General features: G+C 41.2%; 1 protein-coding gene across 1 annotated transcript in view; it reads left to right on the top strand.

Moving 5' to 3' along the window:
• Positions 1 to 22,090, top strand: part of LOC123991459 (1-phosphatidylinositol 4,5-bisphosphate phosphodiesterase delta-1-like) — a 74,712-nt gene that overhangs the window by 42,149 nt on the left and 10,473 nt on the right. Inside the window, exons 6-11 of the mRNA XM_046293075.1 lie at positions 7,317 to 7,461; positions 7,893 to 8,045; positions 16,939 to 17,106; positions 19,102 to 19,258; positions 19,464 to 19,580; positions 19,894 to 20,072. Of these exons, the coding sequence (XP_046149031.1) occupies positions 7,317 to 7,461; positions 7,893 to 8,045; positions 16,939 to 17,106; positions 19,102 to 19,258; positions 19,464 to 19,580; positions 19,894 to 20,072 (919 nt within the window). The remainder of the gene's footprint in view (positions 1 to 7,316; positions 7,462 to 7,892; positions 8,046 to 16,938; positions 17,107 to 19,101; positions 19,259 to 19,463; positions 19,581 to 19,893; positions 20,073 to 22,090) is intronic.

The raw sequence follows: 22,090 nt of genomic DNA, 5'->3' as shown, positions 1-22,090 counted from the left end.
ATCTCCTGATTCTGCCTCCTCAACCCTCCTCTCTTCCCTCTCTGCATCCCTTGACTCTCTATGTCCCCTATCCTCCAGGCCGGCTCGGTCCTCCCCTCCCGCTCCGTGGCTCGATGACTCATTGCGAGCTCACAGAACAGGGCTCCGGGCAGCCGAGCGGAAATGGAGGAAAACTCGCCTCCCTGCGGACCTGGCATCCTTTCACTCCCTCCTCTCTACATTTTCCTCCTCTGTCTCTGCTGCTAAAGCCACTTTCTACCACGCTAAATTCCAAGCATCTGCCTCTAACCCTAGGAAGCTCTTTGCCACCTTCTCCTCCCTCCTGAATCCTCCTCCCCCTCCCCCTCCTCCCTCTCTGCAGATGACTTCGTCAACCATTTTGAAAAGAAGGTCGACGACATCCAATCCTCGTTTGCTAAGTCAAACGACACCGCTGGTTCTGCTCACACTGCCCTACCCTGTGCTCTGACCTCTTTCTCCCCTCTCTCTCCAGATGAAATCTCGCGTCTTGTGACGGCCGGCCGCCCAACAACCTGCCCGCTTGACCCTATCCCTTCCTCTCTTCTCCAGACCATTTCCGGAGACCTTCTCCCTTACCTCACCTCGCTCATCAACTCATCCCTGACCGCTGGCTACGTCCCTTCCGTCTTCAAGAGAGCGAGAGTTGCACCCCTTCTGAAAAAACCTACACTCGATCCCTCCGATGTCAACAATTACAGACCAGTATCCCTTCTTTCTTTTCTCTCCAAAACTCTTGAACGTGCCGTCCTTGGCCAGCTCTCCCGCTATCTCTCTCTGAATGACCTTCTTGATCCAAATCAGTCAGGTTTCAAGACTAGTCATTCAACTGAGACTGCTCTCCTCTGTATCACGGAGGCGCTCCGCACTGCTAAAGCTAACTCTCTCTCCTCTGCTCTCATCCTTCTAGATCTATCGGCTGCCTTCGATACTGTGAACCATCAGATCCTCCTCTCCACCCTCTCCGAGTTGGGCATCTCCGGCGCGGCCCACGCTTGGATTGCGTCCTACCTGACAGGTCGCTCCTACCAGGTGGCGTGGCGAGAATCTGTCTCCTCACCACGCGCTCTCACCACTGGTGTCCCCCAGGGCTCTGTTCTTGGCCCTCTCCTATTCTCGCTATACACCAAGTCACTTGGCTCTGTCATAACCTCACATGGTCTCTCTTATCATTGCTATGCAGACGACACACAATTAATCTTCTCCTTTCCCCCTTCTGATGACCAGGTGGCGAATCGCATCTCTGCATGTCTGGCAGACATATCAGTGTGGATGACGGATCACCACCTCAAGCTGAACCTCGGCAAGACGGAGCTGCTCTTCCTCCCGGGGAAGGACTGCCCGTTCCATGATCTCGCCATCACGGTTGACAACTCCATTGTGTCCTCCTCCCAGAGCGCCAAGAACCTTGGCGTGATCCTGGACAACACCCTGTCGTTCTCAACCAACATCAAGGCGGTGGCCCGTTCCTGTAGGTTCATGCTCTACAACATCCGCAGAGTACGACCCTGCCTCACACAGGAAGCGGCGCAGGTCCTAATCCAGGCACTTGTCATCTCCCGTCTGGATTACTGCAACTCACTGTTGGCTGGGCTCCCTGCCTGTGCCATTAAACCCCTTCAACTCATCCAGAACGCCGCAGCCCGTCTGGTGTTCAACCTTCCCAAGTTCTCTCACGTCACCCCGCTCCTCCGTTCTCTCCACTGGCTTCCAGTTGAAGCTCGCATCCGCTACAAGACCATGGTGCTTGCCTACGGAGCTGTGAGGGGAACGGCACCTCAGTACCTCCAGGCTCTGATCAGGCCCTACACCCAAACAAGGGCACTGCGTTCATCCACCTCTGGCCTGCTCGCCTACCTACCACTGAGGAAGTACAGCTCCCGCTCAGCCCAGTCAAAACTGTTCGCTGCCCTGGCCCCCCAATGGTGGAACAAACTCCCTCACGACGCCAGGACAGCGGAGTCAATCACCACCTTCCGGAGACACCTGAAACCCCACCTCTTTAAGGAATACCTAGGATAGGATAAGTAATCCCTCGCACCCCCCCCTTAAGTTTTAGATGCACTATTGTTAAGTGACTGTCCCACTGGATGTCATAAGGTGAATGCACCAATTTGTAAGTCGCTCTGGATAAGAGCGTCTGCTAAATGACTTAAATGTAAATGTAAACATATTACAATATATTTCAACATATTACATACATATTACAACATATTACATACATATTACAACACATTACATACATATTACAACATAGCACATACATATTACAACATAGCACATACATATTACAACATAGCACATACATATTACATACATATTACATACATAGCATATACATAGCACATACATATTACAACATATTACATACATATTACAACATAGCACATAAATATTACAATATATTACAACATAGGACATACATATTACAACAAAGTACATACATATTACATACATAGCACATACATAGCACATACATATTACAACATATTACAACATATTACAACATATTACATACATATTACAACATATTACATACATATTACAACACATTACATACATATTACAACATATTACAACATATTACATATATATTAAAACATATTACAACACATTACATACATATTACAACACATTACATACATATTACAACACATTACATACATATTACAACATATTACAACATATTACAACAAATTACATACATATTACAACAAATTACATACATATTACATACATAGCACATACATAGCACATACATATTACAACATATTACAACATATTACAACACATTACATACATATTACAACATAGCACATACATATTACAACAAATTACATACATATTACAACAAATTACATACATAGCACATACATATTACAACATATTACAACATATTACATACATATTACAACATATTACATACATATTACAACACATTACATACATATTACAACACATTACATACATATTACAACATAGCACATACATAGCACATACATATTACAACATATTACATACATATTACAACATAGCACATACATATTACAATATATTACAACATAGCACATACATATTACAGCAAATTACATACATATTACAACAAATTACATACATATTACATACATAGCACATACATAGCACATACATGTTACAACATATTACATACATATTACAACATATTACAACATATTACATACATATTACAACATATTACATACATATTACATACATAGCACATACATAGCACATACATATTACAACACATTACATACATATTACAACACATTACATACATATTACAACATATTACATACATATTACAACATAGCACATACATATTACATACATATTACAACATAGCACATACATATTACAACATAGCACATACATATTACAACATAGCACATACATATTACATACATATTACATACATAGCACATACATAGCACATACATATTACAACATATTACAACATAGCACATACATATTACAACATATTACATAGATATTACAACATAGCACATAAATATTACAACATAGCACATACATATTACAATATATTACAACATAGCACATACATATTACAACATATTACATTCATATTACATACATATTACATATATATTACAACACATTACAACATAGCACATACATATTACAACATATTACATTCATATTACATATATATATTACAACAGATTACATACATATTACATACATAGCACATACATATTACAACATATTACAACATATTACAACATATTACAACATATTACATACATAGCACATACATAGCACATACATATTACAACATAGCACATACATATTACAACATAGCACATGCATATTACAACATATTACATACATATTACAACATAGCACATGCATATTACAACATATTACATACATATTACATACATAGAACATACATATTACAATATATTACAACATAGCACATACATATTACAACATATTACATACATATTACAACACATTACATACATATTACAACATATTACAACATAGCACATACATATTACAACACATTACATACATATTACAACATAGCACATACATATTACAACACATTACATACATATTACAACATAGCACATACATATTACAACATAGCACATACATATTACAACATAGCACATACATAGTACATACATTTTACAACACATTACATACATATTACATGTTAGATACATATTACAACATAGTCCACACATATTACACAATATTACAAAATAGTACGTACATATTACCACATAATACATACATATAACATACATATTACAACATATTGTAATCATCGACGGGGTTGTAGTGGTGCAGGTTGAGAGCTTCAAGTTCCTTGGTGTCCACATCACCAACAAACTAACAAAGTCCAAGCACACAAAGACAGTCATGAAGAGGGCACGACAAAACCTATACCCTCTCAGGAGACTAAAAATATATGCCATTAAAAAGATTTTGCATGGGTCCTCAGATCCACAAAAGGTTCTACAGCTGCACCATCGAGATTCTCCTGACTCGTTGCATCACTACCTGGTATGACAACTGCTCGGCCTCCGACCGCAAGGCAGTTCAGAGGGTAATGCGTACGGCCCAGTACATCACTGGGACCCAGCTGCCTGCCATCCAAGGACCTCTACACCAGGCGGTGTCAGAAGAAGGCCCTAAAAATGGTCAAAGACTCCAGCCACCCTAGTCATAGACTGTTCTCTCTGCTACCGCACGGCAAGCGGTACCGGAGCGCCAAGTCTTGGTCCAAGAGACTTCTAAACAGATTCTACCCCAAGCCATACGACTCCTGAACATCTAATCAAATGGCTACTCAGACTACTTGTATTGCCCCCCCCCCCCCTTTACACTGCTGTTATCTCTATTATTATCTATGGATAATTCACTTTAATAACTCTACCCACATGTATATATTACCTCAATTACCTCGACTAATCGGTGCCCCCACACAATGACTCTGTACCGGTACCCATGTATATAGTCTCGCTATTGTTATTTTACTGCTGCTCTTTAATTATTTGTTACTTTTATTTCTTATTTTTGTAGGTATTTTTCTTAAAACTGCATTGTTGGTTAAGGGCTTGTAAGTATTTCACTGTAATACCTGTTGTATTCGGCGCATGTGACAACTAACATTTTATTTTATTTTATATTACATCCATATTACATACAGTGGGGAGAACAAGTATTTGATACACTGATGATTTTGCAGGTTTCCCTACTTACAAAGCATGTAGAGGTCTGTAATGTTTACACTTCAACTATGAGAGACGGAATCTAAAACAAAAATCCAGAAAATCACATACAGATACATTTACATTTAGATACAGTACTAGATATAGTAGTACTAGATATAGTAGAAATAGTACTAGATACAGATATAATAGAAGTTATTGGGGCGGCAGGTAGCTTAGTGTTTAGAGCGTTTGGACAGTAACTGAAAGGTTGCTGGATCGAGTCCCCGAGAGGACAAGATAAAAATCTGTTGAATATCTCATCTTCAAGCCTGAGGCCCTGGGTCTCAACCCCGTCCTGTGCAATTGAGTCCTGGACTTTCCGAACGGGCGGCTCCCAGGTGGTGAAGGTAGGAAACAACATCTCCACTTCGCTGACCCTCAACACTGGGGCCCCACAAGGGTGCGTGCTCAGCCCCCTCCTGCACTCCCTGTTCACCCACGACTGTGTGGTCATGCACTGCCCTCAACCGCAAGGCTCTCCAGGGTGGTGCAGTCACTGGGGGCAAACTACCTGCCCTCCATGACACCAACAGTACCCGATGTCACAGGAAGGCCAAAAATATCATCAAGGACATCAACCGCTGCGAGGTCAGTCCAGGTGCATCAAAGCTGAGACCGAGTGACTGAAATACAGCTTCTATCTCAAGGCCATCAGACTTAACAGCAATCACTAACCCAGAGAGGCTGCTGCCTACATTGAGACCCAATCACTGGCCACTTTAATCAATTGATCACTAGTCACTTTATACAACGCATTCTAAATACTGCCACTTTAATAATGTTTACATATCTTACATTACTCATATCACATGTAAAAACTGTATTTTATACCATCTATTGCACCTTGCCTATGCCGCTCAGTCATCGCTCATCCATATACTTACATGTACATATTCTCATTCACCCCTTTAGATTTGTGTCTATTAGGTAGTTGTTGGGGAATTGTCAGATTACTTGTTAGATATTACTGCACTGTCGGAACTAGAAGTACAAGCATTTCGCTACACTTGCATTAACATCTGCTCACCATGTGTATGTGACAAATAAAATGTGATTTGATTTGATTTACTAGATATAGTAGATATAGTACTCGATAGAGGTATAGTACTAGATAAAGTAGATATAGTACTAGATACAGATATAGTACTAGTTATAGTAGATATAGTAGATAGATACAGTACTAGATATAGTACATATTGTGCTATATAGAGATATAGTACTAGATATAGTAGATATAGTACTAGATACAGTGGATATAGTACTCAATACAGATACGGTAATAGATACAGTAGATATAGTACTAGATACAGATACAATACTATATATAGCAGATATTGTACTATATACAGATACAGTACTCTTAATAGTAGATAGTGTACTAGATGCAGACACAGTACTAGATACAGTAGATATAGTTATAGATATAGTAATATAATAGAACTAGTACTAGATATAGTAGATATTGTCCAAGATACAGTACCAGATATAGTAGATATAGTACTCCATACAGTACTAGATATAATATATATTGTACTAGATACAGTACTATACATAGTAGATATAGTACTAGATGCAGTACCATATATAATAGCTATAGTACTCCATACAGTACTAGATATAATAGGTATTGTACAAGATACAGTATTAGATATATTAGATGTGGTACTAGATATATTACTAGACATAATAGAAAAAGTACTAGATACAGATCTAGATATAATAGATATAGTACTAGATGCATTACTAGATATAGAAGATATTGTACTAGATACAGTAGTAGACATAGTAGATGTAGTACTAGATACAGTACCATAATCAATAGATATAGTACTAGATACAGTAGTAGACATAATAGATATTGTACTAGATACAGTATTAGATATAGTAGATGTAGTTTTAGATACAGTTCTAGATATAATAGATATTGTACTAGATACAGTACTAGATGTAGTACTAGATGCAGTAGTGGATATATCTAGATATAGTACTAGAGATACTAGTAGTACTCTATGTTTGTGTTGTGGTCTTTAGGGCCCTGATGAAGAGTTGTCGCTGTGTGGAGTTAGACTGCTGGGACGGGGCCCATGGGGAGCCAGTCATCTACCATGGCCACACCCTCACCTCCAAGGTCCTGTTTAAAGATGTCATCAAGGCCATCAAGGAGTATGCCTTCAAGGTAACCGTAACACCTGATCCTAACCCATCATAGAGTACGCCCTCAATGTCAGTGTAACCTTGACCATTTTGATGACCATTTTTATGTCTCTGTGTCCAAAATGAAGGAAGTTGCTAACTAGCTCTAGCACAATTGCTAAATAGCGTTAGTACAATGACTTGAAGTCTATGGGTATCTGCTAGCATAATAACAGATACCCATAGACTTCCAGTCATTGCGCTAACTCTAGTTAGCACTGACACGTGACACTAGCTATAACTTCCTTCTATTGGACACAGAGTGTTAATCTGACTCTGCTAAAATCCCAAAGTGTCCATTTAACCCCTGGAGAACGCCTTCAAGGTGAAGTTTCACCATGAAGTCAAACCAGCCCTGTGATGACCAGTAGAGATGGACATGACTGTTAATGTTATGTTGTTGTCCTCCCCCAGACATCAGAGTACCCAGTGATCCTGTCCCTGGAGAACCACTGTACACTGGAGCAGCAGAAACTGATGGCCAAGCACATGATCTCCATCCTGGGCAGCGCCCTGCTCACCTCCCCCCTGGAGGACCAGATGCCCACTGCCTTCCCCTCACCCCAGGTCAGAGACTAACAGATAATCCATCCATCCACCCACCCACCCACCCGTCCATCCACCCATCCAACCTTGTTTGTTTTTCAACCCTCAGTGTTTAAAGCCTGGAGCTTCGAAACCACATACCCGGTATTTTAAAAATGAACACTAAGAGGCAAGCCTGAACAAGTTGTGGATGCTAGACAAATTAAAGTCTAAGTCAGTACTGAGAGTGTGAAGGAAGAACAATAACACCTTGTCTGACTGGTTAGGATATGATTGGGGTGTTACCAGAAGGAATTTGATTTCCCTACGAAGAGTATCTGTCTGTTAGAGCCTGCCTGTCTATAGGGCTAACAGTATCTGTCTGTTAGAGCCTGTCTATAGGGCTAACAGTATCTGTCTGTTAGAGCCTGTCTATAGGGCTAACAGTATCTGTCTGTTAGAGCCTGTCTGTCTATAGGGCTAACAGTATCTGTCTGTTAGAGCCTGTCTATAGGGCTAACAGTATCTGTCTGTTAGAGCCTGTCTATAGGGCTAACAGTATCTGTCTGTTAGAGCCTGTCTGTCTATAGGGCTAACAGTATCTGTCTGTTAGAGCCTGTCTATAGGGCTAACAGTATCTGTCTGTTAGAGCCTGTCTATAGGGCTAACAGTATCTGTCTGTTAGAGCCTGTCTATAGGGCTAACAGTATCTGTCTGTTAGAGCCTGTCTATAGGGCTAACAGTATCTGTCTGTTAGAGCCTGTCTATAGGGCTAACAGTATCTGTCTGTTAGAGCCTGTCTATAGGGCTAACAGTATCTGTCTGTTAGAGCCTGTCTGTCTATAGGGCTAACAGTATCTGTCTGTTAGAGCCTGTCTATAGGGCTAACAGTATCTGTCTGTTAGAGCCTGTCTGTCTATAGGGCTAACAGTATCTGTCTGTTAGAGCCTGTCTATAGGGCTAACAGTATCTGTCTGTTAGAGCCTGTCTGTCTATAGGGCTAACAGTATCTGTCTGTTAGAGCCTGTCTATAGGGCTAACAATATCTGTCTGTTAGAGCCTGTCTATAGGGCTATAACAGTATCTGTCTGTTAGAGCCTGTCTGTCTATAGGGCTAACAGTATCTGTCTGTTAGAGCCTGTCTGTCTATAGGGCTAACAGTATCTGTCTGTTAGAGCCTGTCTATAGGGCTAACAGTATCTGTCTGTTAGAGCCTGTCTATAGGGCTAACAGTATCTGTCTGTTAGAGCCTGTCTATAGGGCTAACAGTATCTGTCTGTTAGAGCCTGTCTATAGGGCTAACAGTATCTGTCTGTTAGAGCCTGTCTGTCTATAGGGCTAACAGTATCTGTCCGTTAGAGCCTGTCTATAGGGCTAACAGTATCTGTCTGTTAGAGCCTGTCTATAGGGCTAACAATATCTGTCTGTTAGAGCCTGTCTATAGGGCTATAACAGTATCTGTCTGTTAGAGCCTGTCTGTCTATAGGGCTAACAGTATCTGTCTGTTAGAGCCTGTCTGTCTATAGGGCTAACAGTATCTGTCTGTTAGAGCCTGTCTATAGGGCTAACAGTATCTGTCTGTTAGAGCCTGTCTATAGGGCTAACAGTATCTGTCTGTTAGAGCCTGTCTATAGGGCTAACAGTATCTGTCTGTTAGAGCCTGTCTATAGGGCTAACAGTATCTGTCTGTTAGAGCCTGTCTATAGGGCTAACAGTATCTGTCTGTTAGAGCCTGTCTGTCTATAGGGCTAACAGTATCTGTCCGTTAGAGCCTGTCTATAGGGCTAACAGTATCTGTCTGTTAGAGCCTGTCTATAGGGCTAACAATATCTGTCTGTTAGAGCCTGTCTATAGGGCTATAACAGTATCTGTCTGTTAGAGCCTGTCTGTCTATAGGGCTAACAGTATCTGTCTGTTAGAGCCTGTCTGTCTATAGGGCTAACAGTATCTGTCTGTTAGAGCCTGTCTATAGGGCTAACAGTATCTGCCTGTTAGAGCCTGTCTATAGGGCTAACAGTATCTGTCTGTTAGAGCCTGTCTATAGGGCTAACAGTATCTGTCTGTTAGAGCCTGTCTATAGGGCTAACAGTATCTGTCTGTTAGAGCCTGTCTGTCTATAGGGCTAACAGTATCTGTCCGTTAGAGCCTGTCTATAGGGCTAACAGTATCTGTCTGTTAGAGTCTGTCTATAGGGCTAACAGTATCTGTCTGTTAGAGCCTGTCTATAGGGCTAACAGTATCTGTCTGTTAGAGCCTGTCTATAGGGCTAACAGTATCTGTCTGTTAGAGCCTGTCTGTCTATAGGGCTAACAGTACCTGTCTGTTAGAGCCTGTCTATAGGGCTAACAGTATCTGTCTGTTAGAGCCTGTCTGTCTTCGATGCTCTGCAGGAATGCTACAGCTGCTTCTGATTTAATATATTAACAGTATTTCTGATTTAATTTGTCTTCATACAGCCAACACAAAGAATGTTGCTGGAGAAAAACTAAATGAACCTCTCTCTCTCTCTCTCTCTCTCTCTCTCTCTCTCTCTCTCTCTCTCTCTCTCTCTCTCTCTCTCTCTCTCTCTCTCTCTCTCTCTCTCTCTCTCTCTCTCTCTCTCTCTCTCTCTCTCTCTCTCTCTCTCTCTCTCTCTCTCTCTCTCTCTCTCTCTCTCTCTCTCTCTCTCTCCCCAACATGGAAATAATTAAAGAAATGTGTGTATAGAGTATCAGCAAAAAGTTTGGACACACCTTCTCATTCAAGGGTTTGTCTTTATTTTTACTATTCTTTACATTGTGGAATAATAGTGAAGACATCAAATCTATGAAATAACACAAATAGAATCATGTAGTAACCAAAAAAGTGTTAAACAAATCAAAATATATTTTAGATTTTAGATTCTAAAAAGTAGCCACGCTTTGCCTTGATGACAGCTTTATACACTTTTGGCATTCTCTCAACAAACTTCATGAGGAATGCATTTCAATTAAAAGTTATGCCTTGTTAAAAGTTCATTTGTGGAATGTCTTTTCCTTCTTAATGCATTTGAGCCTATCAGTTGTGTTGTGACAAAGTAGAGGAGGTTTACAGAATATAGGGCTATTTGTTAAAAGACAAAGTCCATATTATGGCAAGAACAGCTCAAATAAGCAAAGAGACATTAACTCTGAATGTCATTAACTCTGAATGGTTAAGTTCTCATTAACTCTGAATGGTTAAGGTTAGGCATTAACTCTGAATGGTTAAGGTTAGGCATTAACTCTGAATGGTTAAGGTTAGGCATTAACTCTGAATGGTTAAGTTCTCATTAACTCTGAATGGTTAAGTTCTCATTAACTCTGAATGGTTAAGGTTAGGCATTAACTCTGAATGGTTAAGTTCTCATTAACTCTGCATGGTTAAGGTTAGGCATTAACTCTGAATGGTTAAGTTCTCATGAACTCTGCATGGTTAAGGTTAGGCATTAACTCTGAATGGTTAAGTTCTCATTAACTCTGAATGGTTAAGGTTACTCATTAACTCTGAATGGTTAAGGTTAGGCATTAACTCTGAATGGTTAAGTTCTCATGAACTCTGAATGGTTAAGGTTACTCATTAACTCTGAATGGTTAAGTTCTCATTAACTCTGAATGGTTAAGGTTACTCATTAACTCTGAATGGTTAAGGTTAGGCATTAACTCTGAATGGTTAAGTTCTCATGAACTCTGCATGGTTAAGGTTAGGCATTAACTCTGAATGGTTAAGTTCTCATTAACTCTGAATGGTTAAGGTTACTCATTAACTCTGAATGGTTAAGGTTAGGCATTAACTCTGAATGGTTAAGTTCTCATTAACTCTTAATGAGAACCTAACCTTTCAGAGTTAATGAGAACTTAACCATTCAGAGTTAATGCCTAACCTTAACCATTCAGAGTTAATGAGAACCTAACCTTTCACTCTGAATGGTTAAGGTTAGGCATTAACTGTCAATTGTTAAGTTCTCATTAACTCCGAATGGTTAAGTTCTCATTAACTCCGAATGGTTAAGTTCTCATTAACTCTGAATGGTTAAGTTCTCATTAACTCTGAATGGTTAAGGTTAGGCATTAACTCTGAATGGTTAAGGTTAGGCATTAACTCTGAATGGTTAAGGTTAGGCATTAACACATATAGTTTTGGCAAGTATATATATATATGTATATATATGTATATATACACACACACAGTGGGGCAAAAAAGTATTTAGTCAGCTACCAATTGTGCAAGTTCTCCCACTTAAAAAGATGAGAGAGGCCTGTAATTTTCATCATAGATACACTTCAACTATGGCAGACAAAATGAGAAAAAAAATCCAGAAAATCACATTGTAGGATTTTTAATGAATTTATTTGCAAATTATGGTGGAAAATAAGTATTAAGTCCAAAATAAGTCCATAGTCTTTACAGTGTCCAAAAACTTTTTGGAATTAGTGCTACGGGATACACATTTCTGTTTGAAAAAGCTAGCCTTTGCTTTCCTAACTGACTGAGTATATTGGTTCCTGGCTTCCCTGAAAGGTTGCATATCGGGGGGGGCTATTCAATGCTATTGCAGGACGCATTAGATATTTTTGTGCTGGTCAAGGGCAGACAAGTCTGGAGTGAAACCAAGGGCTATATCTGTTTTTCATTCTAAATTTTTGAATGGGGCATGCTTATTTAAGATGGTGAGGAAAGCACTTTTAAATAACAACCAGGCATCCTCTACTGACGAGGTCAATATCCTTCCAAGATACCCGGGCCAGGTCGCTGAAGTGTTTTAGGGGACGTTTGACAGTGATGAGGGGTGGTTTGACCACAGACCCATTACACACGCAAGCAATGAGGCAGTGATCGCTGATATCCTGGTTGAAGACAGCAGAGGTGTATTTAGAGGGCAAGTTGGTCAGGATGATATCAATAAGGGTGCCCATGTTTACAGATTATGGGTTGTACCTCGTAGGTTCCTTGATCATTTGTGTGAGAATGAGGGCATCTGGCTTAGATAGTAGAATGGCTGGGGTGTTAAGCATATCCCAGATTACTCTGAAGATAGATGGGGGGAAATCAATTCACATGTGGTGTCCGTGGCACAGCTGGGGGACTCTAACAAGTGGCAACAGTGAGAGACATGTTTCTGGAAGGGTGGATTTTTAAAAGAAGAAACTCGAACTGCTTGGGCACAGATCTGGATAGTATGACAGAACTCTGTAGGCTATCCCTGCAATAGATTGCAACTCCACCCCTTTTGGCAGTTCTATCCGGACATAAAATGTTGTAGTTGAGGGAATTTTTGGTGGCCTTTGGAAGCCAGGATACAGACACGGCTTGGACATCAGGGTTGGCTGAGTGTGCTAATGCAGTGAATAAAACAAACTTCGGGAGGAGGCATCTGATGTTAACATGCATGAAACCAAGGCTTTTACGGTTACAGAAGTCAACAAATGAGAGTGCCTGGGGAATAGGAGTAATACTGTGGGCTACAGGGCCTGAGTTAACCTCTACATCACCAGAGGAACGTTGGAGGAGTTGAATAAGAGTACGGCTTAAGGCTATAAGAACTGGTCGTCTAGTGCGTTGGGAACAGAGAATAAAAGGAGCAGATTTCTGGGCGTGGTAGAATAGATTCAGGGCATAATGTAGAGACAAGGGTATGGTAGGATGTGAGTACAGTGGAGGTAAACCTAAGCATTGAGTGACGATGAGAGAGGTTGCATCTCTGGAGGCACCAGTTAAGCCAGGTAAGGTCTCCGCATGTGTGGGGGGTGGAACAAAAGAGCTATCTAATGTTGAGCATGTTTGCATGTTGAGCAGGACTCTACAGTGAAATAAAACAATAACAACTAACCAAAACAGCAGTAGACAAGGCATATTAACATTAGAGAGAGGCATAAAGCAATCACTGGTATTGATTGGTAGAGCTAAGACAACAACGGGTAAAGGGCGATGAATGGGCTGAGAGGGTCAGTTAGGTACACACAGATACTGAGTTCGAGGCTGGGGCCGACAGATTAACAGAATGAGGTACCGTGTTAGTGAGGCAACAGCTGTGTAGCAGAGTGATCATAGGGTCCAATGAGCAGCAATAGGTGAGTCAGGGAGCCGTTCGGTAGTCACTACTACGCTAGGCGAGCGGGAGACACAGCATTCAGAAAGCTAGCGGGCCGGGGTTGGCAGATGGGTCTTCGGTGACATCGCAACGGAAAAGCCTGTTGAAACCACATCGGACAATTACGTCGGCAGACCAGTCGTGATGGATCGGCGGGGCTCCTTGTCGACAATAACGGGTCAATGCAAACTGCCAAAAGAGGTATTGTAGCCCAAGAATTAGCTTGTTTACTTCGTCGGCTAGCCGGGAGGCCTGGTTCGAGGCTAGCTCAAGGCTAACTGGTGCTTGCTTCGAGACAGAGGCGTTCGCCAACATTAGCCAATCAGTTGCAGCTAGCTAGCTGCGATGATCTGGTGTAATGGACCAGAGCTTGCGGCAGGAATCCGGTGATGTGGTAGAGAAAACAGTCCAATATGCTCTGGGTTGATATTGCGCTGTGCAGACTGGCAGGTATTGTCCGAGCTAAAGCTGGCTGATGTCCGAGCTAAAGGTGAAGACCACTAGTAGTGGCTAACAAAGACTAATAGCTAGTAGCTGGTTAGCTGGCTTGCTCCTGATGGAGGTACCGGTTATTAGGTATAAAAATAGCAGATCCGAACCACATTGGGTGAGGTGGGTTGCAGGAAAGTATATTTAGTTCATAGATGGAAAGGGAGATTAAAATATATATGAAAAAACAAAACAGACTATTTACACAGGACAAGAGTGCTACGCCATCATGGATATGTAAAATGTTATATCTTTTGCACTGGAATCAGGCTGTATTAGCTAGCTATGTTTGCGCCGACTCAGTACTTGTACTGCTACTAACTAGCATGCTACTAAATCAGCATGTTAGCCAGGTATTTACCTCTCCATGGTTGCAGGATCTTGTCTATTTTTACAAGTTTTCTATTGACATTCACTGTGGAGAACTTATTTATATATTTTGTGTTATGAATACCAAGTATGTCTACTTCACCATCAGCCCATTTTATAGGTAAACTGCAGGTTAATGTAAAAGTTGTATTTTTTAAAGATCCAACACGTGTTTGTTCCACCATTGGGGGGCCAGAGCAGCGAACAGTTTTGACTGGGTGATGATAGTTTGTAGAGTGATTTCCTTAAGGGCAGGGTGATGATAGTTTGTAGAGTGATTTCCTTAAGGGTGATGATAGTTTGTAGAGTGATTTCCTTAAGGGCAGGGTGATGATAGTTTGTAGAGTGATTACCTTAAGGGCAGGGTGATGATAGTTACATTTACATTTAAGTCATTTAGCAGACGCTCTTATCCAGAGCGACTTACAAATTGGTGCATTCACCTTATGACATCCAGTGGAACAGCCACTTTACAATAGTGCATCTAAATCTTTTTTAAGGGGGGGGGGTGAGAAGGATTACTTTATCCTATCCTAGGTATTCCTTAAAGAGGTGGGGTTTCAGGTGTCTCCGGAAGGTGGTGATTGACTCCGCTGTCCTGGCGTCGTGAGGGAGTTTGTTCCACCATTGGGGGGCCAGAGCAGCGAACAGTTTTGACTGGGTGATGATAGTTTGTAGAGTGATTACCTTAAGGGTGATGATAGTTTGTAGAGTGATTACCTTAAGGGTGATGATAGTTTGTAGAGTGATTACCTTAAGGGTGATGATAGTTTGTAGAGTGATTTCCTTTACGTCCATTGAGGTACTTAACACTGTGTTATAGTCTCCTACCAGGATGATTAGATTAGATCGTTGCCTGTAAATTCAATAAATTGGTATAAATGTTTTCGAAGAAGTGTGGATCATCCTGATTTGGACCATATAGATCAATGAGCCACATCTCTTTTTCGTCCACTTTCATATTCAAAAGGTTCCACCTTCCATGCAAATTATTCCTGATTATTTTCACAATCAGATCAACATTTTTGTTAATTAATATCATCACACCTTTTGAGTTCCTTTGTTCATGACAGATAATTATTTCACCACCCCATTCCTTTTTACACGCAACGTCATCTAAGGATGTAGAGTTTCCTGTATACATTATGTTATATTCCTTTTCTTTTAGCCATGTAAAGACTAATCTTCTTTTTTTATAATCTGCAATTACAATTATAACTGGCTATACTTATTTCACCTCTTACCATAACTAGATACTATTCTCAGTTTAAATTTACCATAATTAGTGCTTGTAAAGTTACTGCCATCAGAGGTATTATGGAAGGTCAGAACTAGTTTTCAAATGTCTGATATTTAGAATTCAAGAAATAGGTTCTAGCGATACTTGTTTTATTGCCTTGCCTGTTTGCCTGTGAGCCAATGCCACAGATGTTAGAAAATTGGGGCAAGATTTTATGTGTGTAGTAAATCTGAGTAGGTTGATGTGTATGATATTGGATGTGATTTAGTGAGAGTGTGTCTGATGTCTGTACAAGACTATAATGTGTGATGTCCAAATAAATAATAACTAATGAAGTGCGTATAGCCTTAATATTCATGATGATAATTGTTATCCATTTCATATCGCCGCCATAGCTCAATCACCTTTAACATCATTGAAAATCACATCCCAGCATTTCCATAGCAAACCGCTTCACTCTAGCACAAAGGTTTTCCGGCATTGCATGACAGGCTGTGGACTATGGGCCTTTACCATCATGTCAAGTTGCACCCTCCTCAGCCTTACTATTTCATGGGAATTTTCATGTTCATTCTCCTTGCTAGAAGAACCGGTATAATAACAATAACAATAATGAAAAAATACAACAGGGCTCAACCAGCTTTGCTGTTGAACCCTTAACAGGGTATCCTGGGATTTAGTAGTCATCCAGTTATCTAGTATAGATGCATCTCCATTAACACAATGTGTATCTGTCTGTCTCTGTGTAGGAGTTGAAGGGTCGGTTCATCATCAAGGGGAAACGTCTGAACAAGCTGGATGCCGTCTTCAGCAATACTAGTCCTGGAGTAGAGGAAGACTGTGTCTCCGAGGAGGACGAGGCTGCAGAGACCAACAACTCCAAGACAGACACTAACGGACAGAAGGCCAAAGCCAAGGTATGGTAACACGCTGCTGTGGTGCCAAGGTAGTCAAAGCCATGGTGTCCCAAATGTCACCCTAATCCCTAGTAGTGCACAACCAGCCCATAGGACAGTGGTAAGAAGAAGTAGAATAGAGTGCCATTTTGGACATGGTCATGCTACAGTGGTGTCAAGCTACTGTGGTACCAAGCTACTGTGGTGCCAAGCTACTGTGGTGCCAAGCTACTGTGGTGACAAGCTACTGTGGTGCCATGCTACTGTGGTGCCAAGCTACTGTGGTGACAAGCTACTGTGGTGACAAGCTACTGTGGTGACAAGCTACTGTGGTGACAAGCTACTGTGGTACCATGCTACTGTGGTACCAGGCTACAGTGGTGTCAAGCTACTGTGGTGCCAAGCTACTGTGGTGCCAAGCTACTGTGGTGCCAAGCTACTGTGGTGCCAAGCTACTGTGGTACCATGCTACTGTGGTGCCAAGCTACTGTGGTGACAAGCTACTGTGGTGACAAGCTACTGTGGTGACAAGCTACTGTGGTGCCATGCTACTCTGGTGCCATGCTACTGTGGTACCATGCTACTGTGGTACCATGCTACTGTGGTGCCAAGCTACTGTGGTACCATGCTACTGTGGTACCATGCTGCTGTGGTGCCAAGCTACTGTGGTGCCATGCTACTGTGGTGCCAAGGTACTGTGGTACCATGCTACTGTGGTACCATGCTACTGTGGTGCCATGCTACTGTGGTGCCAAGCTGCTGTGGTACCATGCTACTGTGGTGCCATGCTACTGTGGTGCCATGCTACTGTGGTGCCAAGCTTCTGTGGTGCCATGCTACTGTGGTGCCATGCTACTGTGGTGCCAAGCTACTGTGGTACCATGCTACTGTGGTACCATGCTACTGTGGTGCCATGCTACTGTGGTGCCATGCTACTGTGGTGCCAAGCTTCTGTGGTGCCATGCTACTGTGGTGCCATGCTACTGTGGTGCAAGCTACTGTGGTACCATGCTACTGTGGTGCCATGCTACTGTGGTACCATGCTACTGTGGTACCATGCTGCTGTGGTACCATGCTGCTGTGGTGCCAAGCTACTGTGGTGCCATGCTACTGTGGTACCAAGGTACTGTGGTGCCATGCTACTGTGGTGCCATGCTACTGTGGTGCCATGCTACTGTGGTTCCAAGCTTCTGTGGTGCCATGCTACTGTGGTACCATGCTACTGTGGTGCCAAGCTACTGTGGTACCATGCTACTGTGGTACCATGCTACTGTGGTGCCATGCTACTGTGGTGCCATGCTACTGTGGTGCCATGCTACTGTGGTGCCAAGCTACTGTGGTACCATGCTACTGTGGTACCATGCTACTGTGGTGCCATGCTACTGTGGTGCCAAGCTGCTGTGGTACCATGCTACTGTGGTGCCATGCTACTGTGGTGCCATGCTACTGTGGTGCCATGCTACTGTGGTACCATGCTACTGTGGTGCCAAGCTACTGTGGTACCATGCTACTGTGGTACCATGCTACTGTGGTACCATGCTACTGTGGTGCCATGCTACTGTGGTACCATGCTACTGTGGTGCCAAGCTACTGTGGTACCATGCTACTGTGGTACCATGCTACTGTGGTACCATGCTACTGTGGTGCCATGCTACTGTGGTACCATGCTACTGTGGTGCCATGCTACTGTGGTGCCAAGCTATTGTGGTGCCAAGCTACTGTGGTACCATGCAACTGTGGTACCATGCTACTGTGGTGCCATGCTACTGTGGTGCCAAGCTACTGTGGTGCCATGCTACTGTGGTGCCATGCTACTGTGGTGCCATGCTACTGTGGTGCCATGCTACTGTGGTACCATGCTACTGTGGATTAGCTGCAAAACTGTCTTCAGCAGAACTCGTTCCATTTCAGGCCATATGCCAAGGAAAACACATATGGGAATACTTAGATAGAAATTCATTCAAAACATCTCTATTTCTGTAGATTTTATAAAAATGGTGTTTTATTGCTTTTCAGAAGTCAAAGATCAAGCTAGCCAAGCAGCTGTCTGATCTGGTGATCTACTGTAAGAGTGTCCACTTCTCAGGGTTTGAGCACGCTAAAGACAACCAGGCCTTCTATGAGATGTCCTCCTTTAAAGAGAGCAAGGCTGTTAACCTGGCTGAGACTGCAGGTAAAACCCTCCGTTCTGTTACAGCAAGCCTGAATAACAGCGAGCCTGAATAACAGCGAGCCTGAATAACAGGACCATTCAGCCTTGATTCAGTATAGTATATATATATATAGTATATATCACTATAGACATTTCATTATGCATGTTCTATAACAGTTCTTACAAGGATTGCACCATTAACCTGTCTGGTTTACATCTCTTCCAGCTAATGCCTTTATCCACCACAACATGACCAAGCTGAGCCGTATCTACCCAGCTGGCTCCAGAACAGCCTCCTCCAACTACAACCCAGTTCCCCTGTGGAACGCAGGCTGTCAGATAGGTACAGTCTCTTCAATTAGACTTATATTTAAGAATCCTCTGATAGAATTGACATGAACAATCTCTGCACCAGCTCAGGTCACAGTCTTCCCCTTTCTCTATAAATGAACAATCTCTGCACCAGCTCAGGTCACAGTCTTCCCCTTTCTCTATAAATGAACAATCTCTGCACCAGCTCAGGTCACAGTCTTCCCCTTTCTCTATAAATGAACAATCTCTGCACCAGCTCAGGTCACAGTCTTCCCCTTTCTCTATAAATTCATGATCGATGCTTTATTGAGCGATGCTTTATTGATTATGATTTTTGTTTCCAGTGGCGCTGAACTTCCAGACTCCATCTAAGGAGATGGACCTGAACCAGGGCAGGTTCCGATCCAACGGGCTGAGTGGATACATCCTGAAGCCTGAATTCCAGAGATACGCTGGGTCAGAGTTCAATCCTATGACCCTAACCAAGGGACCCTGGATCAAACACAAAGCCTTCCACATCATGGTGAGAGGATCACCGTTATAGTGTGTTATATACTGTATATATATATATACTCTATGTATTATATTAATTTATATATGATACAATAGTGTGTTATATACTGTATATATATATATACTCTATGTATTATATTAATTTATATATGATACAATAGTGTGTTATATACTGTATATATATATATACTCTATGTATTATATTAATTTATATATGATACGATAGTGTGTTATATACTGTATATATATATATACTCTATGTATTATATTCATTTATATATGATACGATAGTGTGTTATATACTGTATATATATATATATACTCTATGTATTATATTAATTTATATATGATACGATAGTGTGTTATATACTGTATATATATATATACTCTATGTATTATATTAATTTATATATGATACGATAGTGTGTTATATACTGTATATATATATATACTCTATGTATTATATTAATTTATATATGATACGATAGTGTGTTATATACTGTATATATATATATATACTCTATGTATTATATTAATTTATATATGATACGATAGTGTGTTATATACTGTATATATATATATATACTCTATGTATTATATTAATTTATATATGATACGATAGTGTGTTATATACTGTATATATATATATACTCTATGTATTATATTAATTTATATATGATACGATAGTGTGTTATATACTGTATATATATATATACTCTATGTATTATATTAATTTATATATGATACGATAGTGTATTACATTAGTGGGAAATCACTATTATAATAGCTACTATTAGAACACAGTGAAGGCTACTACAGAGAACGGTACATTGATGAATAAAATAACAATATATTGAGGAAGGAAAATGGCCGTCTGATAACATAAATGAGTTTCTGTGCAGTATATTGTGTTTTTCATTTGAGATCGTATCTTATAGTGAACACTGCTAAGAGAAATGGGGCTAGGAACTGAGTGGCATCGTTTCAAATTAGAAGATTTGATTTGATTGAGATGAGATATGGTTCAAGAGGGATTCATTATGTTGTGTACTAATCAGCACTAAAGTATATCAAATGCTTTGAAATATCCTTAGTCATTAGACTTCTGCTATAGACCTCTGTGTTTGTGTGTGTGTTTATTTTATTTATTTATTTCACCTTTATTTAACCAGGTAGGCTAGTTGAGAACAGGTTCTCATTTGCAACTGCGACCTGGCCAAGATAAAGCATAGCAGTGTGAACAGACAACACAGAGTTACACATGGAGTAAACAATTAACAAGTCAATAACACAGTAGAGAAAAAAGGGGAGTCTATATACAATGTGTGCAAAAGGCATGAGGAGGTAGGCGAATAATTACAATATTGCAGATTAACACTGGAGTGATAAATGATCAGATGATCATGTACAGGTAGAGATATTGGTGTGCAAAAGGGCAGAAAAGTACATAAATAAAAACTGTGGGGATGAGGTAGGTGAAAATGGGTGGGCTATTTACCAATAGATTATGTACAGCTGCAGCGATCGGTTAGCTGCTCAGATAGCTGATGTTTGAAGTTGGTGAGGGAGATAAAAGTCTCCAACTTCAGTGATTTTTGCAATTCGTTCCAGTCACAGGCAGTAGAGTACTGGAACGAAAGGTGGCCGAATGAGGTGTTGGCTTTAGGGATGATCAATGAGATACACCTGCTGGAGCGCGTGCTACGGATGGGTGTTGCCATCGTGACCAGTGAGCTGAGATAAGGCGGAGCTTTGCCTAGCATGGCCTTGTAGATGACCTGGAGCGAGGGCCAGCCGACTAGAGCATACAAGTCACAGTGGTGGGTAGTATAAGGTGCTTTAGTGACGAAAACGGATGGCACTGTGATAAACTGCATCCAGTTTGCTGAGAAGAGTGTTGGAAGCAATTTTGTAGATGACATCGCCGAAGTCGAGGATCGGTAGGATAGTCAGTTTTACTAGGGTAAGCTTGGCAGCGTGAGTGAAGGAGGCTTTGTTGCGGAATAGAAAGCCGACTCTTGATTTGAT

Source organism: Oncorhynchus gorbuscha, linkage group LG12 (assembly GCF_021184085.1).
Source record: "Oncorhynchus gorbuscha isolate QuinsamMale2020 ecotype Even-year linkage group LG12, OgorEven_v1.0, whole genome shotgun sequence".
Taxonomy (NCBI): domain Eukaryota; kingdom Metazoa; phylum Chordata; class Actinopteri; order Salmoniformes; family Salmonidae; genus Oncorhynchus; species Oncorhynchus gorbuscha.
The sequence above is the reverse complement of the archived record's forward strand: the minus strand, read 5'-3'. Positions and strand labels throughout refer to the sequence as shown.